Below are 21,612 nucleotides of genomic sequence, written 5' to 3'. Positions count from 1 at the left end.
TCAATACATTAACAGAATTTTAATACTGATTTATATATTGAGTTGAAAATAAGGTATTTTAAGACTGTCTCTCATTCATGTCAAAGAGACATTCGGCCTGTATTTTGGTAGAGGGCTATATTTGACTTCTCTACTTTTACATTCTGGTAATCTAATCCCATCACTGATTTAATTTTAAAATGTTTGATTAAGAGTTAATACATTGAATCCTAAAATGGGTTTAATTACCTAAAAAACTACTTACAAACAACTGCTAGCACTGGGACAAACCCATTTAAATGGTGAGTTGCATACATTCCGTAAGCCAGCGTAGAATTTAAAGATTAATTCAGATACTCCTCCCAAGTGTAGGTAAAACTGTAATTGTAGGCAACAATTTGTGTTGTCGCCAACACGTGAGTCTCATAATCCTGACACTTCATTTGAAAGAAGGTCTCAATAATAATCAGCAAGGAAGCAAGTTCATGCAAGGTAATATAAACCTGATGAACTTCAAGCAAATTCTGGTGCGTGAATTTTCAAAAAGAGCTCAAAAATTGTTGTGTCTTTTTTGCGGCATTCTATCATAAAGCTGAAGTAAGTTTAGTATGATAATGTAGGCATCCACATTGGACTATAATGAAACACTGACTGGATATTCAATAGATGAAATAATTCTTGATAGTTTCTGAGAGACTATCACATAATGATGTGGTAATGACTTCACAATATACAAATATTTACCACTTGTCAGTGCTATTTAATCTCCAAAGGATTTTAAATTGAAAAGATAAATTATTAACATTAAGAAACATCGCTTAAATATTTATCACCATTTGTTAATAATTACTGCTCAGAAAATCACATAATTACCCATACATTTTTTGGTAAAAGCAGTTAGGTATTAGGCCCTTGTACTGGTTTTATAGAGACATACAGTTTGTGCACTTTTTCATTATTCACAAATTCTGAAAATAAAAGATTAATAACTACTCTGCCAAAAAATGTTATATCAGTAACTAACAAAGACTGTAAAGTATAAAATTTTATACTTATTCTGATTCCAAGTTGATTAGCACTGTTCTCAGTGATTGCACAGACCAAATCTACTAACTGAACTTTGAATTTTGAGTCTAAAATGAATGTACACCACGGGAATATAAGACAAGCAACAGTACATTAACATATTTTGGTATGTAGAAATTTGTATCAATATCAAAAGAAAACTGAATACAAGCATGAAGTCTTTGCTGGAAGACAGATAGCCTAGAAATATATTTCAAGGATTTTGTACGAACTACAATGCCTTCAGTGATAAGAAATCCACATTTAGCGATTCTGACTGATTAGGCATCTTCTTTTACCTTTGAAGAACCTTACTCACTATAACAGAACTGAAGTATAAATATCTGTTCATATGGCTGAAAGCACAGAAGCATTGATTTTGGTTGATTTGTTTATATGTACACAGTACTACATTAGCTAATTTCAAGCAATGAATACTATCTTTGAATTATTTTATACAAGTTACAGAAGCAAAGAAAGGACATGTAGTGAAGACATGAGCAGGAAATTAGATGCAACATACTTGTAAAAATGGGAAGGGAGTAACAAAGCATCTGTTGGCCAATATGTTACACAATTCCAGATTTTGGTTGTTCTCTTAAAGTTGCTTTTAATAATGTTTGTCTTGATAGTCTATATAAACTCAAGATTTCAACTGTGAAACTAGTTAGAACTAGTATTTTTGTTTCTTAAAAACCCCAAACATTTGAGCCATGTTTTCCTTATACTACACCTAAAACACTGTCACTACTGAGAACTGTGCAATGTTATTATCAAATATATCAGGATGAAGGTGGATGACACAGTAAATGATTAAAAAATCCTGGATAAATTTTCAGGAAAAATCATCAGCTGGGAAATAAAACCTGCACACACTGAAAAAAAATATCTTTTGATCTTCATTGAAGATGAATGGCCTGGGCTTGTCTATTACTCGAGCTATAAAAGAATCCAGCGCCAGCAAACCTTGGCACCCTACAAAATAAAAAGTATGTCTGTTTTGCCACTGGAGGGAAGACCTACAGGCCAACAGTGAAAATATAGATAAAACAAGCAAGTCAATAACAGTTGTTTCTGATGCTTGCAAAACCAAAAGTAAGAACAAAGACTAAACCAAAGTTTAAATCAAACTTTCCATCTGTTGATCTTCAAGTGCTTTGCAAAAGACAGGCAAGTGTTGCATTCCTCATTTACAAGTCACGTAACAATCACAAAGCTGTCATGTGAGTTGTCCAAAGTCAGTCAACAGTGAGCTGGAAACGGAACTCATCCTTTCGTCAAAGCCCTATCTATTCTCCTCTACTGAAGGCTTGGTTTAGGAGGTGGCATCTAAGGGTTTGGGGTACCCGGAAAATATGTGGTGGTATCACGAAGATGATGTAGGAGTCAAAGCCCAGAAAGCTGGGCGCTGAAAATCCCGTTATTATCTGGCTGAAAGAGGTGACAGATGTACAGGGTATTAGAGGGCAACATGTTTTGAGCTGAATCCCTGTTCAGCGCTTTTCTCCTCTGTCTATTTCCTTAGCATTCAGTAGCTGAAAGCACAGGCTGCATGTGACTATGAATGGTTCTGTGGTGCAGGACTCTTGCGTGAGCCCTGCTGTAGTGGGTAGATAAAATAAGTCTGATAAAGCCCTTCTCCAGTGAAGGGTGTGGAGCTGGGAAGAAATTAGTACAAGTTCTGGGCTGAGATGAGCCCAGCATCTCCACTGAATACTACCTGGTCCTTATTAATGAGATTGTCTCATTGTTATAAAAGCATATATATTGAAAACTGTATGTTATTGTTTGCTTTTAGTTATCGTAAAAGTGAAATGACCATTTGAACAGATTTGTTTACAACATTAAACACATAAAATATTCAATGCTACAAGTTGGTCACAATGTAGTATAAAACACAGATGCAAAAGCAGACTTAAAGAATGAGAGTCATGCACATAAAAGCCATAATGAAACTGCTGAAATTAATATATTTGAGACCAACTGGCTTAACTAAAATCCTGTGACTCCATTGGGAATTATTCATTACAAGAAAAAGGTTACAGGAGTTCGTTCTGTGGCCATTTTGCCTGAAAAAAATGTCATTGCAGTTTGCTTACCAATTCAGAAAGGCTAACTAAAGCTGCAGCTCTAATTCTTTAAACAGTGAATCGCATTTTATTCACAGGTGACCAAAAAGATCTTCCACTATTGTTTCTATTACTAGGACACAAATATCAAAAGGAATATCTAACTGATGCTGGTAATCAAGTGGCAAGATTCTGAAATAAAAAACCGTTTAAAACCCGAATCCCTTATTCAGTATAAAATTATAGGCTGTCATCAGGAGCAGGCTGGCAAATCTAGGTCCAGATGGGCAATAAGAAGAGGTAGGGTGGAAATGATGGGTAGGCTGGAAGCGATGGGGACCTAAGGATAGACATGACTGCTCCCTCTGCTGGCAAGGTTCTCATCTGCTTTAATTTTTAACTAATGAGTAGGCATTTCTTTAATTATTTAGGATCTAGCCAATAAATAATGCAGAATGTTCCTTTCTCAGTCTGTTGCTGTGTGTTTGCACATTTTTGAACTTATGGTGCCCTATTTCACTAGAATAATTTGCCATAGAATTAAGGCTCAGATGGATAGCTAATGGTACAGTTACTGGCTTTGTATTTTAATTGTTCATAAAATGAAAGGTGACATTAAGCTATTTAACCTTCAAAATATTCTATTTTACAATGTATACACATTTTTATTTAAATTACATATTTCATAACAGTACAATAACTTGCTGACCATATTGTACTATAACAAGAACCCTTTTACGTAGCAGTTAAGATACTATAAAATTAAATATTCTGCAATACAAACATACTAAATTACATGTCACACCAAAAAAGTTCCATTCTTCCATGAGTAAAATTCATGACCGGTGAATTCAGCGATAATGTTTGCATTAAAACTTAATTAAAACATGAAGATAAGTCATTCATTACTTGATTTGTGATATAAATTAATAGCTGCAGTAAGAACATTTAGAAAAAATCTGTTCTAGGATTTTGGCCTACAACCAGAAGCTCCCAGAACAGGAGGGATCAGCTTTTTTTGCCCACTGTTCTCATCTGAATCCTGGCTGAAAAGCTACTCCAGCTCCCAGCTTTCCAGAAGGCTCCATCCCAGGAATCCTCGCCTGCCATTTGGTTTGCTGATTTTAATCTCACAGGACTTTCTTACAGTGACTCCACTATGCTGAACTGGCACTTGCTCCTAGAAGTGAGTTATTATTAAACTTGTAGGTCAATTGTGGCACTAACAACTCTTTGGAAGCTTTCAGCCACGGTGTACAATTTGCTGGTCTAATTAAATATTAATTCTAAGTGTTACATTCTGTGGCTAAGAGCTTTTATTTTCCATCATCAGTCTGGAAGAGAAAGAGGTTACAAGGCTAATTTAATCTTTTTTTTTTTTTTCCCCTAGCATTAAAGCTTAACTACACAGGCACAAAAACATCATTAAAGATGCAGTATTCCTTTTTATTATGATTATATTGCAATTAATAGAGCAGGTTTAAACAAAAAGACATAAAACTAAATTCTGAAATTTCAAGGTTTTTAAACACCAAAAGTTCATATAAAAATGTTTCTAAGCAAACGCTGCACAGAAATTTAATATTCAGTTATTTGACAATCATTTAAGACGGGAAATACATATGCAATAATTTAAATATAAAATTGTTTTACACAAAATTATTGTTCTTTGTTCTGAAATACAACAGATAACAGATAAAACCCATATTTAATGCTAGATTCACAGGGCATTTTTTTCTAGAACTTGTACTCATGAGAAGAAAATAGTATTGCTTCAGAAAAACAATACTACCTTCCATCTTCTAACAGAATTACTTGCTTAAAGCAGACAACTACCTTGCCCTGCATTATTTAAAGTCACTCTTCTAATCTTTACTTATCGGTGTCCAAATGGGCTCAATACATGAGCCTCTTCCCTTCTGCTTCCATAACAGTTGTGTCCATGTCTGGACACTGGGCATTATATTAACTACTTAGTCCAGTAGCCAAAAGATTCCATATGCTTGAACAGATGACTATCTCCATACTGTGATGGGATATTTAACTGTTTAGGTCTAATATTGCAGTTGAAAGATTTAGTTCTAAATCTTACCTGATTTTTTAAAGTTTCATAGGCATATTTTCAGATTATATAAAAAAATATAAAATAAAACTGCAACGTTGCATATGTTTTATGCAAACTTTTAAAGTTTGACATACTCATTTTGGAAAAGTGATTTTTTTGATTAAAAACTATGTTGAGATGGTGATAAGGATGTGTATATAGTGTCCTCTAAAAAGTAAAATTTCTTAAAATCAGAAGGCTGGTTTAGGAATGCAATTTTAACATAAAATATGACTGTTTATCATCATATAGCTAAGTCAGTTAGAAGACAATTAATACATGGGTACAAAAACATGCTTCAGATCTATATTGTATTTGTTTTTGAAATGGGCAGTTGTTACCAAATCAGAAGTGGCAGCATTAGAATACAGCCTCTTGGCAACCATCAACTTATTTTATGAAACAACAAAATATTTCTATTTCTTCTGCAACTTGATTAGCAAATACTATCAACGATAATAGAAATTGAAACCAAAATTACTTAATGTCCCACAATTTAAATTTTGAATTGTATGCTTCTCTGAGATTCCTACTCGATCATAATTTTAAAGATGCTAGAATATCCAAATCAGAATATTCCTATCTGAAAGCTGTGGATAACCCAACAATATCTGTCATAAACTCATGATTCTCAGTATTTCTTTGTATGGTTGTTAAACTGTATTTCTCACATATGACGAAAAGCAACATGGAACATTAAAAAGCACATTAAAACCCACCAATATAGAAAAAGATAAAGACTATTTCATCTTCACAGTTTCTATTTTGCAGAGAATTTTGAAGGCTTGCTTAGCTATGATATAGAAACTACATGGCATTTGATCTCAACAGAAATTTGTGTGCAGAGGCTCCCTCACCAAATTCATTTGAAGGTTATTCAGCATTTTACACTTGTGAACTCTCAGAAGTTAGAGTTCTAAGGCAGGCAATCACTCCTAGCTCTTGTCATAGGAATAAAGATTTCAAACTGTGAGAAATTCACAAGCTATAGGAGTTCACATCTTATAATCTTATATTAGCAATGGATTCTAAAGCACTCTATTGCTTGACTTCGAGTTTAGCTGCTAAATTACTCAGTGTGAACACAAAAGGCTAAGAATGTGAAAAGGTTTGTTTCTGAATTTTTCTACACTGAAACATACCATAACTTCTGCACTTCAGTGAATTCAAAGCATCAAAACATTAATATTGTAAGAAATTAATTTTTTAACATACTGGATGAAATAATGAAAATATCTTGCTAAACAGAACTTTAGACTCTGAGGACAGGTTCTGTAACCAGAGTTATTCATACTGACTTTTCATTAGTCAATTAATTTCCCTTGGTACATGCTGACTAATATGGTTGTTAGTCCTTACCAGTAATAGAGCTTCAGGTTCAAAACAAAGGATGGCTTTTAATAAAAGTGTTATGTTTTCTCTCAGTGAAAAAAATAATCTACTCAAAAAAATATTACTTAAGTGGTACAAAATTGGGAAGAAAAGGAACAGAATTACAAACATTATTTAGTATTTTGAGGGAAAGATGTTTTTTGGATTTACCAATGATTTCTAGTAATGAAGGAAAAAGAAGAAAATACAAAAATATTTTAAATTCTAATTCAAGGCTTTTGCCAGTATAAAATAGTGACACTAAAGTCCTTTAAGTCGCACTCTGTGGCACAAAAAGTTGTGTTTTTGTTTTTTGACATCAGGTACTAAACCACAGATTATCAACATACAGAAAAAGAGTCCTTACTTGTTTTTATAATATTCCTTAGATTTGGAAAGCATAACAACAAATGAAATTCCTCTTCAGTCTGCCCTCCTTGAGCAATGCTGGATTTTAAAAATGGAAGTAATTTTCCCTTTTCAAATGCACCTTCTAATTTCATAGGCACAATGCCGTTTTCAAGAAGCAGTAGAAAGACTTGAAAAATAACCTTCCATCAACTATTTTAATCATACTCGTAAGTATCTCAATATTTATTACCTGACAGACAGTGTAAGATAAGAGTATGTTCAATTGGTGGAAAATATCAATCAAGTAAAACTTGTCACATATCATCTGAATAAAATTCATAATTGGATAAGTTTTTAGTGTCATTTTTTTGAAATCCTCTTCCAGAATAATGTATTCCTATTTTTTGTGGTTGAGAAAAGAGAATTTTCTTTTTTCTTCATGAACTGTTTGCACCAGAAATTTCACCTAAACCACAAAAAATCTGTGTTCTTTAGTGGACTACAATTTCTTTAAATTATTCTGAAAAAATGCTGTACACAACAAGATTTTTTCTAAATTTGTGTCTTTTACCAAAATACAGCCTTCCAGAAGACTGTGAAGACATTCCGTGTCCCATCCAAAAAGCATCATTTTTGGATAAATACAATTCAAAGTTTTTAAATCCAAGACAATGAATAGCTGGAATAATGAAAGAGCCACATTGGTGGATGTGTATCACAGAGGGAAAAGCATCAAGAACAAAATCACTGTTTAATGCTCAGTAGTCATCAAAGAGACAAAGCAGACATCAGAATGTAGGAAAAGGAAACAAACAATAATAGCATCATTGTATTACATTGCTGTAACAAAGTAAAATATGACTAAAAGAAAAGTGACTGTTTAAAAACAGATTAAGGAGGTAGCAAGAGAAAAACCACAAGATTACCAGAATATAGAAAATAGGTAGCCTTATCTTATTGTCTCATCAGCCAAGAACAAAGACATAATTTATGAAAAGTAAGGGCAAAACTAAACTTTCTGAAAAAGAAACAAACCAGGTAGATTTAATTTGTGGAACTCCCTGTCACAGTACAACATGCAAAGTATTTGGCAAAATATATAAAAGAAACAAATCTCAAACTTTATATATATGTTCTCTCTCTATATATATATATGCATTATTCATACACTACATATGAAAAATATAACTAGTCTGGGTTGGAAAGACATTGTCCCTGTTGAGAATCAGTACTATCGATTGTGAGTTTTATTTCTTCTTCACTGGCGTAACTAGCACTGGAGCTGACAAACACAAGCTATGGCATGAGTCACTACTAAAAATCTATTTTTTCAAGACAAAGCAAGGAAAAATGAAACTATTTTTCTGTATATAGTAAGCAGACAAAACCTTGATCAAAATGTGATTTTGACTTTATATTTACCTTTGTGGAATTGTATGAAGAATTTACTCGTAGACTGCCTAATTAATATATTTGGGAGGCAAAAGATAACATAGAAAACACAGAAACAGTAGTTCAGGGAATAAATGTGGAATTTATTACACCTTCAGAAACATAGTGTGTATTTTCTATGCCTTCAGTGTACTGACTTTAAGATTCATCAGAGAAGGCATACGCTAGAACTTTGATCAAATTAAATACATATACAGAAATGCACTTGGAAAAAAAAATCCCTTTCTCTTATTCTCTTGGAAAGAAAAGATATTTTCTTTACTTTTTTAATCCAGCAAGAAACCTCAGCAACAGAATGGTGAGTAGCTGGGTTGTGAGAATGTGAGCAGCTGCTGTTATTATAACTAAAGGTCTGTCTACGGCTTGAGCCTGAGAGACCACATGTTCGGCTGTCCTCTCATCTTGCCATCCTCACCAATTAACTATTAACATGGAGGGCTGTACACATGCTCTCAGGGGCTCTTTAACAGGCTTCTTGGAGAGTGGAACAACTACACAGCAGGGCTCTGGGAACTGAGTAATGTGGGGTATAAGGAACCCTCGGCAGCTTTGCTCCTCCTAATGACAGTTTTCTCCACAGTTTAGTGCTTAAAGAAGGATACATGAAGTTTAACAATTTCAAAAAAAAATTAATGCTCTCAAGCAAAGATTCTGGAAATGATGTTTCTTTTTTCTTTGCTCAGAATATTCTAGCACTTACTGTAAAACAATCCCATTAAAATTTAAAAAAATCAGTTATTTAAAAAATGAGATCTATTTTCAATCCGAATTTGATAGGAATTGATTTATATGGAATTTATAAACACAAACTCAAAATCAATTTCACAGGTAAGTTTGCAACAAACAAAAAACTTCATACTTCAGTTTGTTTCTTAGAGATGCTTCTGGACTTCCTCTCTAAAATATGATCATACCTTTTATTGACATAATATATATACAATAACACAGTAAAACCAATTATACTTCCCGATTATGGACAGGTAATTCTAATGTGTAAAAAGAAGGATGCTAGTTTTACATTCCCAAATTCTACTAATAGCATTAAATTTTACTGTCAATCTTTCTGAAGGCAAATTGCCATCTAACATTTAAAAATAGCTAAATAAGGAGATAGAGGTTTGCACTACAAGAGGAAAATTCATAAACTTTTGATTACAACATTAAAACTAGAAAATCAAATTTCTGTATTTTCGAAGCAGTAAGTGCATCAGGTACCTAGATAAATAACATTTGCAGGTATTCAAACACCTTTACAAGCACAATACATCAGTGAGAGTCAGGTACTTACCTAAGAAAGGATTTAATCTAATGGGAAACTCATCTACTATGAAAACATTTTGCATAATACGAGGTTTTATCCAGTACTTTTTTACTACAATCAAATCAAATTAATATCTAATATCTAAAATTATAGGTTCTCTGTTCATTGTGAATACTAATTTTGCTGTTGTAAGTTACATTGCCACTCGCAGAAAAAAAGACTACGTTTTTCCTTTTGCTGAAAAAGTTTATTTCCAGAAGATACATTAAAGTCTCTATATCATTCCAGGAAAGGTGCTGCTAGCACAGCTTCTTATTTTGCAGTGGGAAAATTAGTCTGATACCATCACTGATTTGTTCCTGGTCCCAATACAAGAGGATATTAGAATCCTGGCTTTAAAAACAAGATCACACATCATCATTATGAGTATGACAGATGAAGACAGAGGACTGAAATGTCTTGTATGGAAACTCTGAACAGCGCTCTGAAGGCAGTGGAAAAGTGCACAGGGTTATTGTAAAAATAAAATTTAGAAAGAGATTACTAGCAGGATTCTCTTTGCCTTTTTACAGTTTCTGAAATTTTGATAGTTTTTCAAAAAAGACTAAGACCCACATAAGGCATCTAAGGTATCTAAGATGGTTTTATGCTTAGGTCTTTGTAGAATTTGCAGCACAATTGTCCCACAAAAGTATAGAAATGCTACAGCGAACTTATGTTTTAATTTTGCCCTTTGAACAAAATGAGTTTTCAAAACATCCAAAGTTGCATTTCTTTTCTTACCAAAAGCTTTAAATTTTTGCTAACTGATGTGTCAACTATGAAACACAGTAAAGACAGCATTCCTACCTGGATAAGGTGAGCTGGCACTGTGATGATGCAGGCTGACAGAGATTTTCTGAGAAGGCCACGGAGAACGTACAGAAATTTTGTAAGGCTATGAATATCTTCAGGATTATCACTGCTACAAATGTCATCACCCCACAACATGGAACCCAGACTCTGAATTCCTATCCGCAAAATATTCTTTTGTTTTTTCTATTGAAAAAAAAAAAAGTCACTTGTTATTTTTTTTAAACATTAGGAGGAAAATGTCATGTAATGTATTTAAAAAATATAATTTTTAGAATTTATATCCATAATAATTACATAGTTTAAGTACTCATAGCTTAATCTCAAGATGATTTTATAAAAGTTACACATGGAATGGCATTTTTTTCACTGACTAGATATCATGCTATGTCAGAGAAGCAAGTAAAAGTGCAAAAATCAGCATAGAAATACTGAAAACTACTAATTTGCATCCTGTAACCAGCTAAGTAAGTATATTCTGACACAAAATCCAATAATACTATGATTTTTCATGTCCTTTCTCTCCTCCATCACTGCCTTAAAAAACAGGCAAAAGAATCTTTTCTCCCAGCTCTAAACTGGTCTGCTTGAAGGGCCTGAGAGCAATCAAACACAACTTTCCTCTCTATTTTCAACTTTTCGCTGCATTACTTCCCTAACCTGACTATTCTGACTGTTTGCTTCAGTTTCACTTTTTCTGCTACTTCTAAATGACCAAGATCAGTGGCCTATCTCACCAACACATGGCCCTTTTCACTGTTTTAGAAGTCTTTCTAAGTATTTCTAAGTATCTACCTTCCTGTCAACTCCTTCCAACTAACGAAGAAAGGTTTACCCATAGAGGAACAGAGTTTGATGGAGACATCAGCAGATTGTCTCTTAAGGACTACACCTTTCTGAAAGTTCTTGACATGAGTGTTTCTGGATCTGCTTTAGTTAGCTACAGGGTACTAGAATCTAAGTTGTTTTGACATGTAAAATCCTAAACGGCCTTATGTGTTACCTACTTAAAGACTGCTGCCCTGCAGTATGCTGGCAGAAAAGCAGCCAACAGAGGCAGTGGCTAAGATAAAGCCTCTTTTCTGAAGGGGCAGATTATGAAGTCAGAGTTGTAATTTGTTTGTGCAAAGTAAAATGTCATCTCTCATGATGACAAATCTAATTTCTGCTTATTTGATGTGACCTTTCCTGGTGATCTTTGAAAAGGATTTTAGGTATATTTGCTATCAACAGCTGAGAGAGAGACAATAAGCATCCTTGTTGAAAGACTTCCTGTACGAGGTGATCCAAGATACATTTCTAGTGTTCTGAGTTCATATTTAACTTTTATGTTTTTTATATATAAATATACATATAACTAGTTTATATAAATAAAAGCTTCCAGGTACTTTTCATTACAATGAAGTGCTTTGATAAACTGTAGATACTCATTTCCACTATCCCGAATTGCAGCTGGAACAAACAGTAACTATCAAGCACTAAACACTGCACAGCTGCTCTGGAAATCCAGAGGAAAGGTTTTTACAAGACAAGAGGCTACTCTTATAAATACTTCCTTCTCCATATTGGGCAGACAGAGACTCAGTTGTGAAACACAGTCAGTACCACATGGCTCTGCATTTATCCAACTCTCATGGCTTACACAGCGAGTTGATCTGCCAATTCGTTTACAATTTTTGTGAAAGTGATACATGTTTTAACTCTGGTGGATTCATTAGTCTCAGGCTTTGCAGGCTTTTAGGCTTTCCTCATGTAAAGTGATCTATTTACACTAACTTATGAAGATCTAGATAACAGTACAGGATAATAAGACACAATGTGACTTCTCTGTATGATATTTGTTAGGCTCGATGTTCAGAGTTTTAAAAAGAACAGGAAAAATAGAAGCCAGTCTAATATTCTTTAGTGACTTCTAATCAGAGTAGATTCATGCATTTCTTGATGCGTGTTTATGCAATAGTACAAAATCAGGTATTTAAGAAAACTATTTTACCCATATATAATGCATATTGATCATGCAGATAAAGTGTTCGAGTATTTCAAAATTTCAGGGCAAACATATGTAAAACTTACAGAAACTTCTGTAACGAGAAAAAATATTTTTTCTTATGAAGAATATCAGTGAAAAAACTGTATCAGAATATCAGTTCTCTTATTGGGTAAAGGATGACAGATGCTTGTTTCACAATATTAAATCATAAGATTATGATCATATCTTTGTAAGAGATAAAGCTATTAAAACACTAGATAATATCAGTCGTATTTGTTTTGGCCAGTAACAGAATTTCTACCAGTATAATTCTGTCAGGCCCACAAAGCCCTGACAAATGGCTTATTCCATAATTGAAACATAAGAAAATCATAACTCTAATACTCTGTAACAACAAGCCTGCAGTACAGAGTAAGGTAACATTTTTGTAGATATACCACTAGATTTTTTATTCTCTCATTAGTTTGGATTTTTTTTTTTTTTTACTTTTTTTCATGTAATTTTTGTAACAATGCTTGCTTTGGCAGCAAGAATTATGATTATGAAGAATTAAAAAACTTAAAGCAAACAAAAAACCAATCCTCCTCAACTTTATTACCCTGAAAGTGATCCAACTTGAGCTCCAAAGTATAAAAAAATTTTTTAAGGAAACAAAGCTGCCTATGAAAGTTCTGCTGTCAAACATGAAAAAATCAAAACAACTCTGAAAAAAAAAAAGTTTTCTATTCTGTATGTCTTAAAATCATGCTAAATTTATAAAGGATTCATACTTAATGATCAGCAGTAAAGTTACCAGGAGGTTTTAAAATGGATGTGAAATTGATGGCCATATTTCTAGGTTAAAGGTCATTCAGACTCTGAATTTCCAAATAATTCGTGGCAAAGATGTTTAAGTCAGCGTGAACAAATAGGTTATTGCCTTGGTTAACTTCAACCAAACTCTTCTGTAGCCCAATAGCTCAAACAGGAATTATTGTCATGCACCACAGTCAAAAAAATATTAATCTATGATGACCAACAGCAGATGGTCCTATAAAACACTGTTACCCAATCATACTAGGTCCTAGAGATGCTGTACCATTTTATCAGAGGTCTACTGAACCTCTAATGGTAGTTTTCGCTAATTTTCCTAATGACGTTAAATCTCCGTCAGCTGGGGTAAGTCACATTCTGCTCACCTTTCTCCAGACCCCTCTTCAAATACTGGTATTAGATAAAGAGGAGCCAATAAAAAGGAGTAGTAACTCTAAGTATCATTGGCATATTGATGTGAAAGTAGGCAAAAATGTCTGAACGTTTTACAAGTCAGGTTAAACTTTTCCTTTGAACCCAGATCCAACAAGCAACACATTTCTAGACCTCCAGAGACCAGAGATTTTGGAATGATTATACTTCACAGTATGAAAAATGAAGCATTAATGGCATCAGCTTTTATCATTCACAGACAGCAACTAATGGATCTACCTAAAGTCAGTAAGTAAATCTGCTGAAAGTTCAGTACCTCCCTGCTACATTTTGGCCCTTGCAATTTTCTCCAAACTTCATGAAAGCCACTGTCAACAGGACTCACCCAATATGGAGAGGATTATCTGGGGGGGAAGAACATACATGCACAAACTTCTCAGAAGCTTGTATTATTATTATATACAGGAAAGGACACAGGTCCAGAAGAATACAGGATGGTCCTTACTCTACTATCTTCACATCTGGCTACTTAAAAAGTACATCTGAAAGCTGACTAAATAGAAGGGGATACAGAGTAGCTGAGAGGTGAATTTCTCATAGATTTGGAAGATAAAAAGATCCAAGTTTTATTCTGGGCCATAACTACATTCAACTATGGATATATTTTTAAGGAGTGTGTATTATAATGCTGCTTCTAAATGTACAAAATCTGAGTGTTCAAAGATGATTCGTGGGAAAAAGAGGAATCTTAAAAGAAAGATACCGCTGCAAGAAATCATGCGTTCTCTCCCTTGAAACAGAAACAGCTATGCAAGCGCTAAGGGCTTTCTAGATGGATAAACTGGCTTGAAAAGGGACTCTTCTTCACACTTTTAAAGCTTCACCTCAGAAACTTTTACACGTAATTTAGTGAAAACATACTTCTAACTTTGAGTTAAAGTTATGGTTTTGCTTTACTGACATTAGTAAGACATTTTGAAACAATGAACAACAAGAAAAGAAAATAACTATCCATGATGTTTCATTTTTCCTTGCTTGCAAGCAAGGAAAAATATTGACTCTGACCAAACTTTATTTTCTTTTATTTTCTTTTATGTTTAAAAAAATTCTTGAATATACAAAGGAGTTATTTTCCCATCAGACTTAACTTGTAAGAAAAATAAGAAACACCAGTCTAATCTCTTCAGTAGGAGGTTGTTTGCTGGCTGAAGGCTGGCAGGGTGTTTGTTTCACTCAGCACTGCTCTTTGCAGCTGACAAGCTCTTGGGCTTCCACAGGACCTGTCACCATGCGGGAAGAGCATCTCTGCACACGGTGCGGTACGGTAGGATGACATGCCTGTTGCCATGGCTACCACAGCGAGTGGGGAGAGGTGCCTGTCAGGGACCAATTTACTTCTCCAGACTGGCACTACCACCAAAGGGAAGGCAAGCTCGCCCAGAAACCTCTGCAGAGACTAAACACTGAGCACAAATAACCTAAATTTACACAAAAGCGTTCTGTGCAGGTAACGTTTCTAAAACATACTGCTAGACACAAAAACATTCATTCCAACATTATCTTCCCTGCAAAAGGAGATTTTTAAGATATTCAACTAGTAATAGTACACAGTCTTGTGTTCAGTTCAGTTGCAGCCTTCCAGTACTTAAAGGGGCCTACAGGAAAGCTGGAGAGGGACTTTTCACAAGGGTGTGTAGTGATAGGACAAGGGGCAATGGCTTTAAACTGAAAGAGGGGAGATTTCGATTAAAGGAAGAAATTTTTCACTCTGAAGGTGGTGAGGCACTGGAACAGGTTGCCCAGAGAAGCTGTAGATGCCCCATCTCTGGAAGTGTTCAAGGCCAGGTTGGATGAGGCTTTGAGCAACCTGGTGTAGTGGAGGGTTTCCCTGCCCACAGCAGCAGAGTTGGAACTAGATGATCTTTGAGGTCCCTTCCAACCCAAACCATTCTATGATTCTATTCCTTGAGGTTCTCCAGCATCTATACTAATTAACTTCTACTGTGGTAAAGTTTCTTTTGTACAACAATAAAGATAATTATCTATCAATTAAGCGTCAATATATATAATTTATTTCCATCAACTCCAAAGGACTCACATATTACTGAATACAACAAAGAATAACAGATAAGGCAGTGCTCAAACTAGAAAAGGGCTTTGAGTCTATGCTGTTATGCTGAAAATGTTTTTTATTACCCACAGTATGATTTATGAAGAGTACAGAGATCTTTAGAAGTCTAGTAAGCTGTTTTGACATGTAAAGTTGAAATAGCATTCTTATTTCTTTACTTGTGTTTTAATGCTTACTACATAAAGATGCACACAATTTAATTAATTGAGAAATTCACTCCACTCCAGTTAAAACAATATTGAAAAAATCAGAAAGTTTAAGATTAAATATTCAATTTCAAGAGTCTTAACACATTATTGCTAAAACAAGTTTGAAAAAAAATACTGTCGAGGGAAATATGTTTTGCTTAATTATGCTATATTTGGCAATCCATTTATTAGCTAATTGCACAGAATATGCATTTTACTAATGTTGGCTTACAGTTCTCTCTTGCATGGTCTGCATACCTGTAATAGGTAAAAAACTCTAAATGCACATTAAAATATGACCACACTCACTATTCACTTTGCTTGTTTACTTTAGCAAGGCTTGGAAACAGTTTGTTCCTTGTTACTTCGTCCAAGACCTTCTTGTGCCATGCTTGAAAATTCAGAAAACAACATTAGTTACAGGATTATAGAAGAGTACAAGGGTGTTCAGTACCTGGGGATCAGAGCCATCAAATCCCTCCTGGAAAATGATCCTCTGAATGGACTGAAGCAGCCTTGTGTAAGCAGTGTTCATACTACTGCTGGTAAGAAGAAATAGTTTAGTAAAACATTTTAATAACAGCTGTATTAAAAATAAATATAAGCAGTCCGAAAGTGTCATATACAAAAAAGTGTCATAGAAGAAAAAAACCTAACCCTCTTTGAATAAAGTTGACATTAAAAGCAGCTGTGATTGCTTCATGTTAACTAGTTCAGTGCTTAGACATCTAGTGAAAGCTAAAATCTCTAGAGATTAAGAAAACTTGATTATGTCAGGCTCACTTACATCTAGAAGATTAATGATTTAATGTAGCAACTTCAAGTTGAAACCATTACAGCACAGGACTAATCTTCTATAACTGACAAAGAACTACCCAACTGTTATTCCAAGTATACCTATTCAATGCCCGGAAGAACTGAGCTGACTTTCTATTACTGAAAACTTTCATACACACAAGTGCTACAACAATCAAAACAAACAAAAAAAGGAAAGAGCCAACATTTCCACAATTAAAAAGTTCCTATAGTCTAATTTTATTTTTTTTTAGCATTTTTTTTCTGATACTGCACCAGAGCATAAGATACATTCTACTACGCTATGGTTCCATTTCGTGTCCATACACTACAGGTGTTATTACTGCTTTATTTGCATGACAGCAGAATGGTGAGATAGAATTTATGTATTATTTAGAAAATATAACATAAAATCTAAAAAAACCACGCAAACTGGTGGCTAAAAACAGACTTCAGCAGACTTAAAACCAAATGAAGGCTCTAGAGAACAACTCTTAGGAGAAGCAGAATTAAAGGGTCTCAAAATTAAAAAACAAATACAGAGATCCTTAATTAATTCATCAGAAAAAGATTTGCAGCAAAGAAAGAATTAAAGAAAATAATGTAATGCATATAGATTTTTTAAAAAATGTAAAAATAGGTGCTCTTCTACTTCTTGCTAAAATATTAATGGTTTACTTGAATTTGAACCATGCTATGTAAATAAGGACATGAAAAATATTGTGGAAACACTACTTACAAAAACAAGATGCAGTTCCCTTCTGGCAATGTTTGCCATAATATTTAAGGAAGGAAATAAGATATTTCTTATTTTCTAATTTCTAGTCTTTTTTTGGCTTTGTTACTAAACACCATTTAATTCTGATAATGAGTTTAAACAATTCCTTCTTTACTCTTTTTTTTTGTTAGGCAATTTAGTAATGGATAAAGCAAGAGCTGGCAAGAAGGTATCCCGGTTACAACAGAGCCTCTGACTTCTCTGTTGATAGTTTCTAAGCAGTTAACAAAGGTTAGGTTATCAAGGGTATGACAAATAGCCCTATTATGTATAAGGAGACCCCATTAGGCAAGACAGTTAAACCTGTTTTATCTAAATTTATCGGTAAATCTAGACTCTAGATAAATTTATTCTTTTTCAAAAGCGCATACATTCTTAAGGTAAAACTTACTAGTATTAGTGAACAACTACAGCTTAATTATTTTAGGTCCCTTGTTTACAAATCTCTTTTTGTAGTCACAACTGAACAACGAGGACAGAAGTAGAGTAGAAAGCAAGCCTTTTCTGCGATGCACAGAGTTATCACAGAGGATATTTCTGCCTTCCTGTTAAGCACCAGCTTTAGCAATGCAACTAAAAGGACACCAGAATATCCTAGCAACAACAACCGGAAAAGAGTTGCTGTCAGCTGCACAACCCTGTTAACCTGGTCCCAGCATTAGGGCCAGAACATAACTGCCTTTCCCTAACATAAAAAATAATGAGATAAGAAAGAGAACGTTTATGCCTTCTTTTGGCACCAAACACTCAGTCCCATTTACTACTTCCTTTAGTAGAACAGACTTCCCAATCTGTTTTCAATTAATGTTTATCATGGGGCAGTGAACTGCCACCCATTTTGAGTGATTATCCAAAAGGATACCCTGTAATCTTATTTAGCCATCATGTAGCAGAACTACAGAAAGGAGGGGAAACACAGTACTCATCTCCTGCCGTCAAAGAGCAGATACACACACACGCGTGCAAAAACACAGGAAAGAAAAGAAGAATTGATTCAAACTTTAAGGTGAACAAATGATATATATAACCTCCAAATCTGACCTTCAATTGCAAAGTAAGAGGCCAGTGAGTAACAGTTCTGTCTAATCAGTCAAAGAATCTCCTTTCTTCGCAAGTCCACAAAGAAGCCAAATGCTTGTGTGGACAGGAAGAGAGGGATGAATGTATAGATAACACATGATTTCTGAAGACGGCCAATAGTTCCTGGCTCAAATAAAGCCCCTACATCTCTGATCCTGCAAGTGAAGCAATGTAATTTTCTTGCAACAGGCATTAGCTACAAATACAGAGACAATTCATTCACTGAAGAACAGTTTAAATAAAATGGGCTTCTTAATGTGATGCTAGAGAATTAGAAGTACCAAGACAATTTGGACCTTTTTACAAATACATGGTTCTTATGCCACAAAACATTATGACAAAGGATCTTGCTTATTAAAAGATGCCGCACTGTTTTTCCAAGGATTGTAAAATGTACGTTCACTATACTCACTGTTTCTGTCAGGAATATAGGCTGTACAGGAAAACATGGTACATTACTTTTCTTGTATATTTTCTGCTTTAACTGCATGATCTGTTCTTGCTGTTCCATCACTGAGCGGATGTGAAGGAAGGAGGAGAAAGGAGGAAAGGATGTGAAGGAAGGAAAGGAGAGCAAAGGGTTGCTCTTCTTGCTCCCCACCCCTTCACAAAGAAAAGAAGGGTGGGGGAAGATAACTGTTCCAAATTTCAAGGAGGAAAAATGAAACCTAAGGCCTCCAAAGCTAGTCACCCTCTAACTGAAAAAGAAAAGGAAAAGTAAGGCTGGTCAACAAAGTGAATTCTAAGTGCATCTAACCAGTTATAGGTTAAGTATACTCTTTGAAGAACATAAAGGACATACAAAAGTTGCAGGATCAGGAAAACAGAATAAAAAAACACCTAAAAAGGATAACAGTTAGGCAATGCCTCACTTACATCAGAATTTAATCAAAAAAGTGCAATAAAAAATATACTGAGTTTCTCAGATTTTTCTTTACAATTACTAGCTTGTCACTGCAGAAGATACAGCTTATGACCTCAAAGCAGAATCTGTATGTTGGGTTAGGTACACCTTCCATGATGATTTCCATGACGACTACGTAATTTAAGGTGCCTCTTCAATGGTTATCGTTACAGGACTATATCAACTTATTTCAGCCTGAACTTAAACCATACTGTGCTCTGCTACATTACAAATATTTAGAACGGATCAAGCTAGCTAAAATAATGTGGAAACATTTTGAGAAGAGGGAAAAGTGTTTTGTTTTGTTTCGTTTTTTTTTAGTCCTGCTAATTCCTAATTTTTTGTGAATTCTGATACTATAAAAAGGGTCATCCATCAACAATACCATTTACTTATGGAAAATTATATGCTAGGTAAAACAATCAGTTTCCACTTCGTGGATTCTATGATTCTGTAAATCTTCTTTTGACAAATTAAATGGAAAAAAATAATATTTTAAGATTTTTTTCTGAATTTAAAGTCATTTTTGTAACAATTTTTTTTAGTTCCTTCCAGGCTATCAGTACTTTTTCTGCAGTACTGTCAGCCTAAGAGATTACAGAGATTTTGCAAAGCTATATAGGTAATTAATTAGCATTATGCAACCAGGGTTTTTTTTGGCTATGCATCTAAGACCATAGTCTGAGAACCTTATGTTTAAGAAATTATATCCTGGAGTGGAGACATGCTAACCAGCCATGTCCATGCTCCTAGTTCACTGTAATACAGAGCAAAAGAAGCTCTCAGTGGGACCTTGTAGCAATCAAAGATGAGGTCTATAAAAACTGTTGACTTCCATTGGAAGGGTTAACTGTGACTATCATAAAACTTTCTTTCAAATCATTGTCTAGCTGGCAACCCAGCTGGCTTGTACTGGTAATTACCTAAGGAAGGTTTAGGCCCTGCCTACAAAAAGTGAGCCATTTCCTCCTGGCTGTGGGAGATGCAATGACATCCTTAGAGCTGCTGCCTAGGCTGGTGAGCATCATTGGAGAACAAAGGTTCTTCCTACTTTATGATACATTGAAGTTAGCTTTAGAAGCTAGAAGCACTGTATTGATTTTCCAAACAGTAATGCCAATAAAATATCCTTTCTCTCCCTCTTTCATAAACTTTCTTTAATGAAATCATCCTGACAGGATTGTGAGCTTGTTTTTGTTCCTTGAGACAAGAATGCTTCCCTCAGAATTTCATCACAGTATTTGTAAAGCCTCTTGGGTTTCTGTAAAAGCATAAACATTTTGTGAGCAATGAAATAATTGGTAACATTCATACTTATTGTGTATGTATGTATGTATTATTATTTCATACTAATGTGTATGAAAGAATCACAGAAGATAGGGATGAAAAGGACCTCAAGAGGTCAGGTAGTCTATGTTCTTGCCCCAAGGCAAGATGAACTACATCTAAACCATCTTTGACAGATATTTACCTAACTTGTCCTTAGAAATTTTCAATAATGGAGATTCTACAGTACTCCCAACCTGTGTCTGCAAGGCAACTTCTTCTTATGCTAATCATTAGAAAAATATCTCCTTATTTCCAGTCTGTATTTCTACCGCTACAGTTTACTGTAGTCCATTGCTGCTTGTCCTACCTTCAGCAGACAACAGAGCTACCACCCTCTGTATGTCAGTTTTTAATGTGATTCAAGACTCTGCATGGATTTGTCTAAGAACTTCCAATTCTTCTATCACAGGCCATATATCCCAGTTCTAGATGTATACTCATCTTCACAATCTTCTCTAACTGAGCCAGAGTTTTTTTGAAGGATGCTATCAAAAACTGGAGTCTTGTTACGGCTAAGCACATGAGAAGTATTTTGCATGTCTTCCACATTAAATTCCAGTTTATCACCTCCATGCTTTTTAAATTATACTTTTTGGTAGCATTAATCACACAACACTGCTAACATATTTTATGTTCAAGATACTTTATAACCCCAGATCATCTTCTGCAGACCTCCTACACTATTTTATTTGTTTTATTAATTTTTCCTACTAGTATGATATTTGACA

At 34.5% G+C, this 21,612-nt stretch overlaps 1 protein-coding gene across 1 annotated transcript in view; it reads right to left on the bottom strand.

Moving 5' to 3' along the window:
• The window catches only part of ELP4 (elongator acetyltransferase complex subunit 4), a 159,292-nt gene that overhangs the window by 93,116 nt on the left and 44,564 nt on the right, over nt 1–21,612 (bottom strand). Inside the window, exons 6-7 of the mRNA XM_086612908.1 lie at nt 16,453–16,537; nt 10,502–10,690 (exon numbers count right to left, since the gene is read on the bottom strand). Of these exons, the coding sequence (XP_086469034.1) occupies nt 10,502–10,690; nt 16,453–16,537 (274 nt within the window). The remainder of the gene's footprint in view (nt 1–10,501; nt 10,691–16,452; nt 16,538–21,612) is intronic.

Source organism: Tauraco erythrolophus, chromosome 6 (assembly GCF_009769465.1).
Source record: "Tauraco erythrolophus isolate bTauEry1 chromosome 6, bTauEry1.pri, whole genome shotgun sequence".
In the NCBI taxonomy this organism is placed as follows: Eukaryota; Metazoa; Chordata; class Aves; order Musophagiformes; family Musophagidae; genus Tauraco; species Tauraco erythrolophus.
This window is presented reverse-complemented; position numbering and strand designations above follow the sequence as displayed.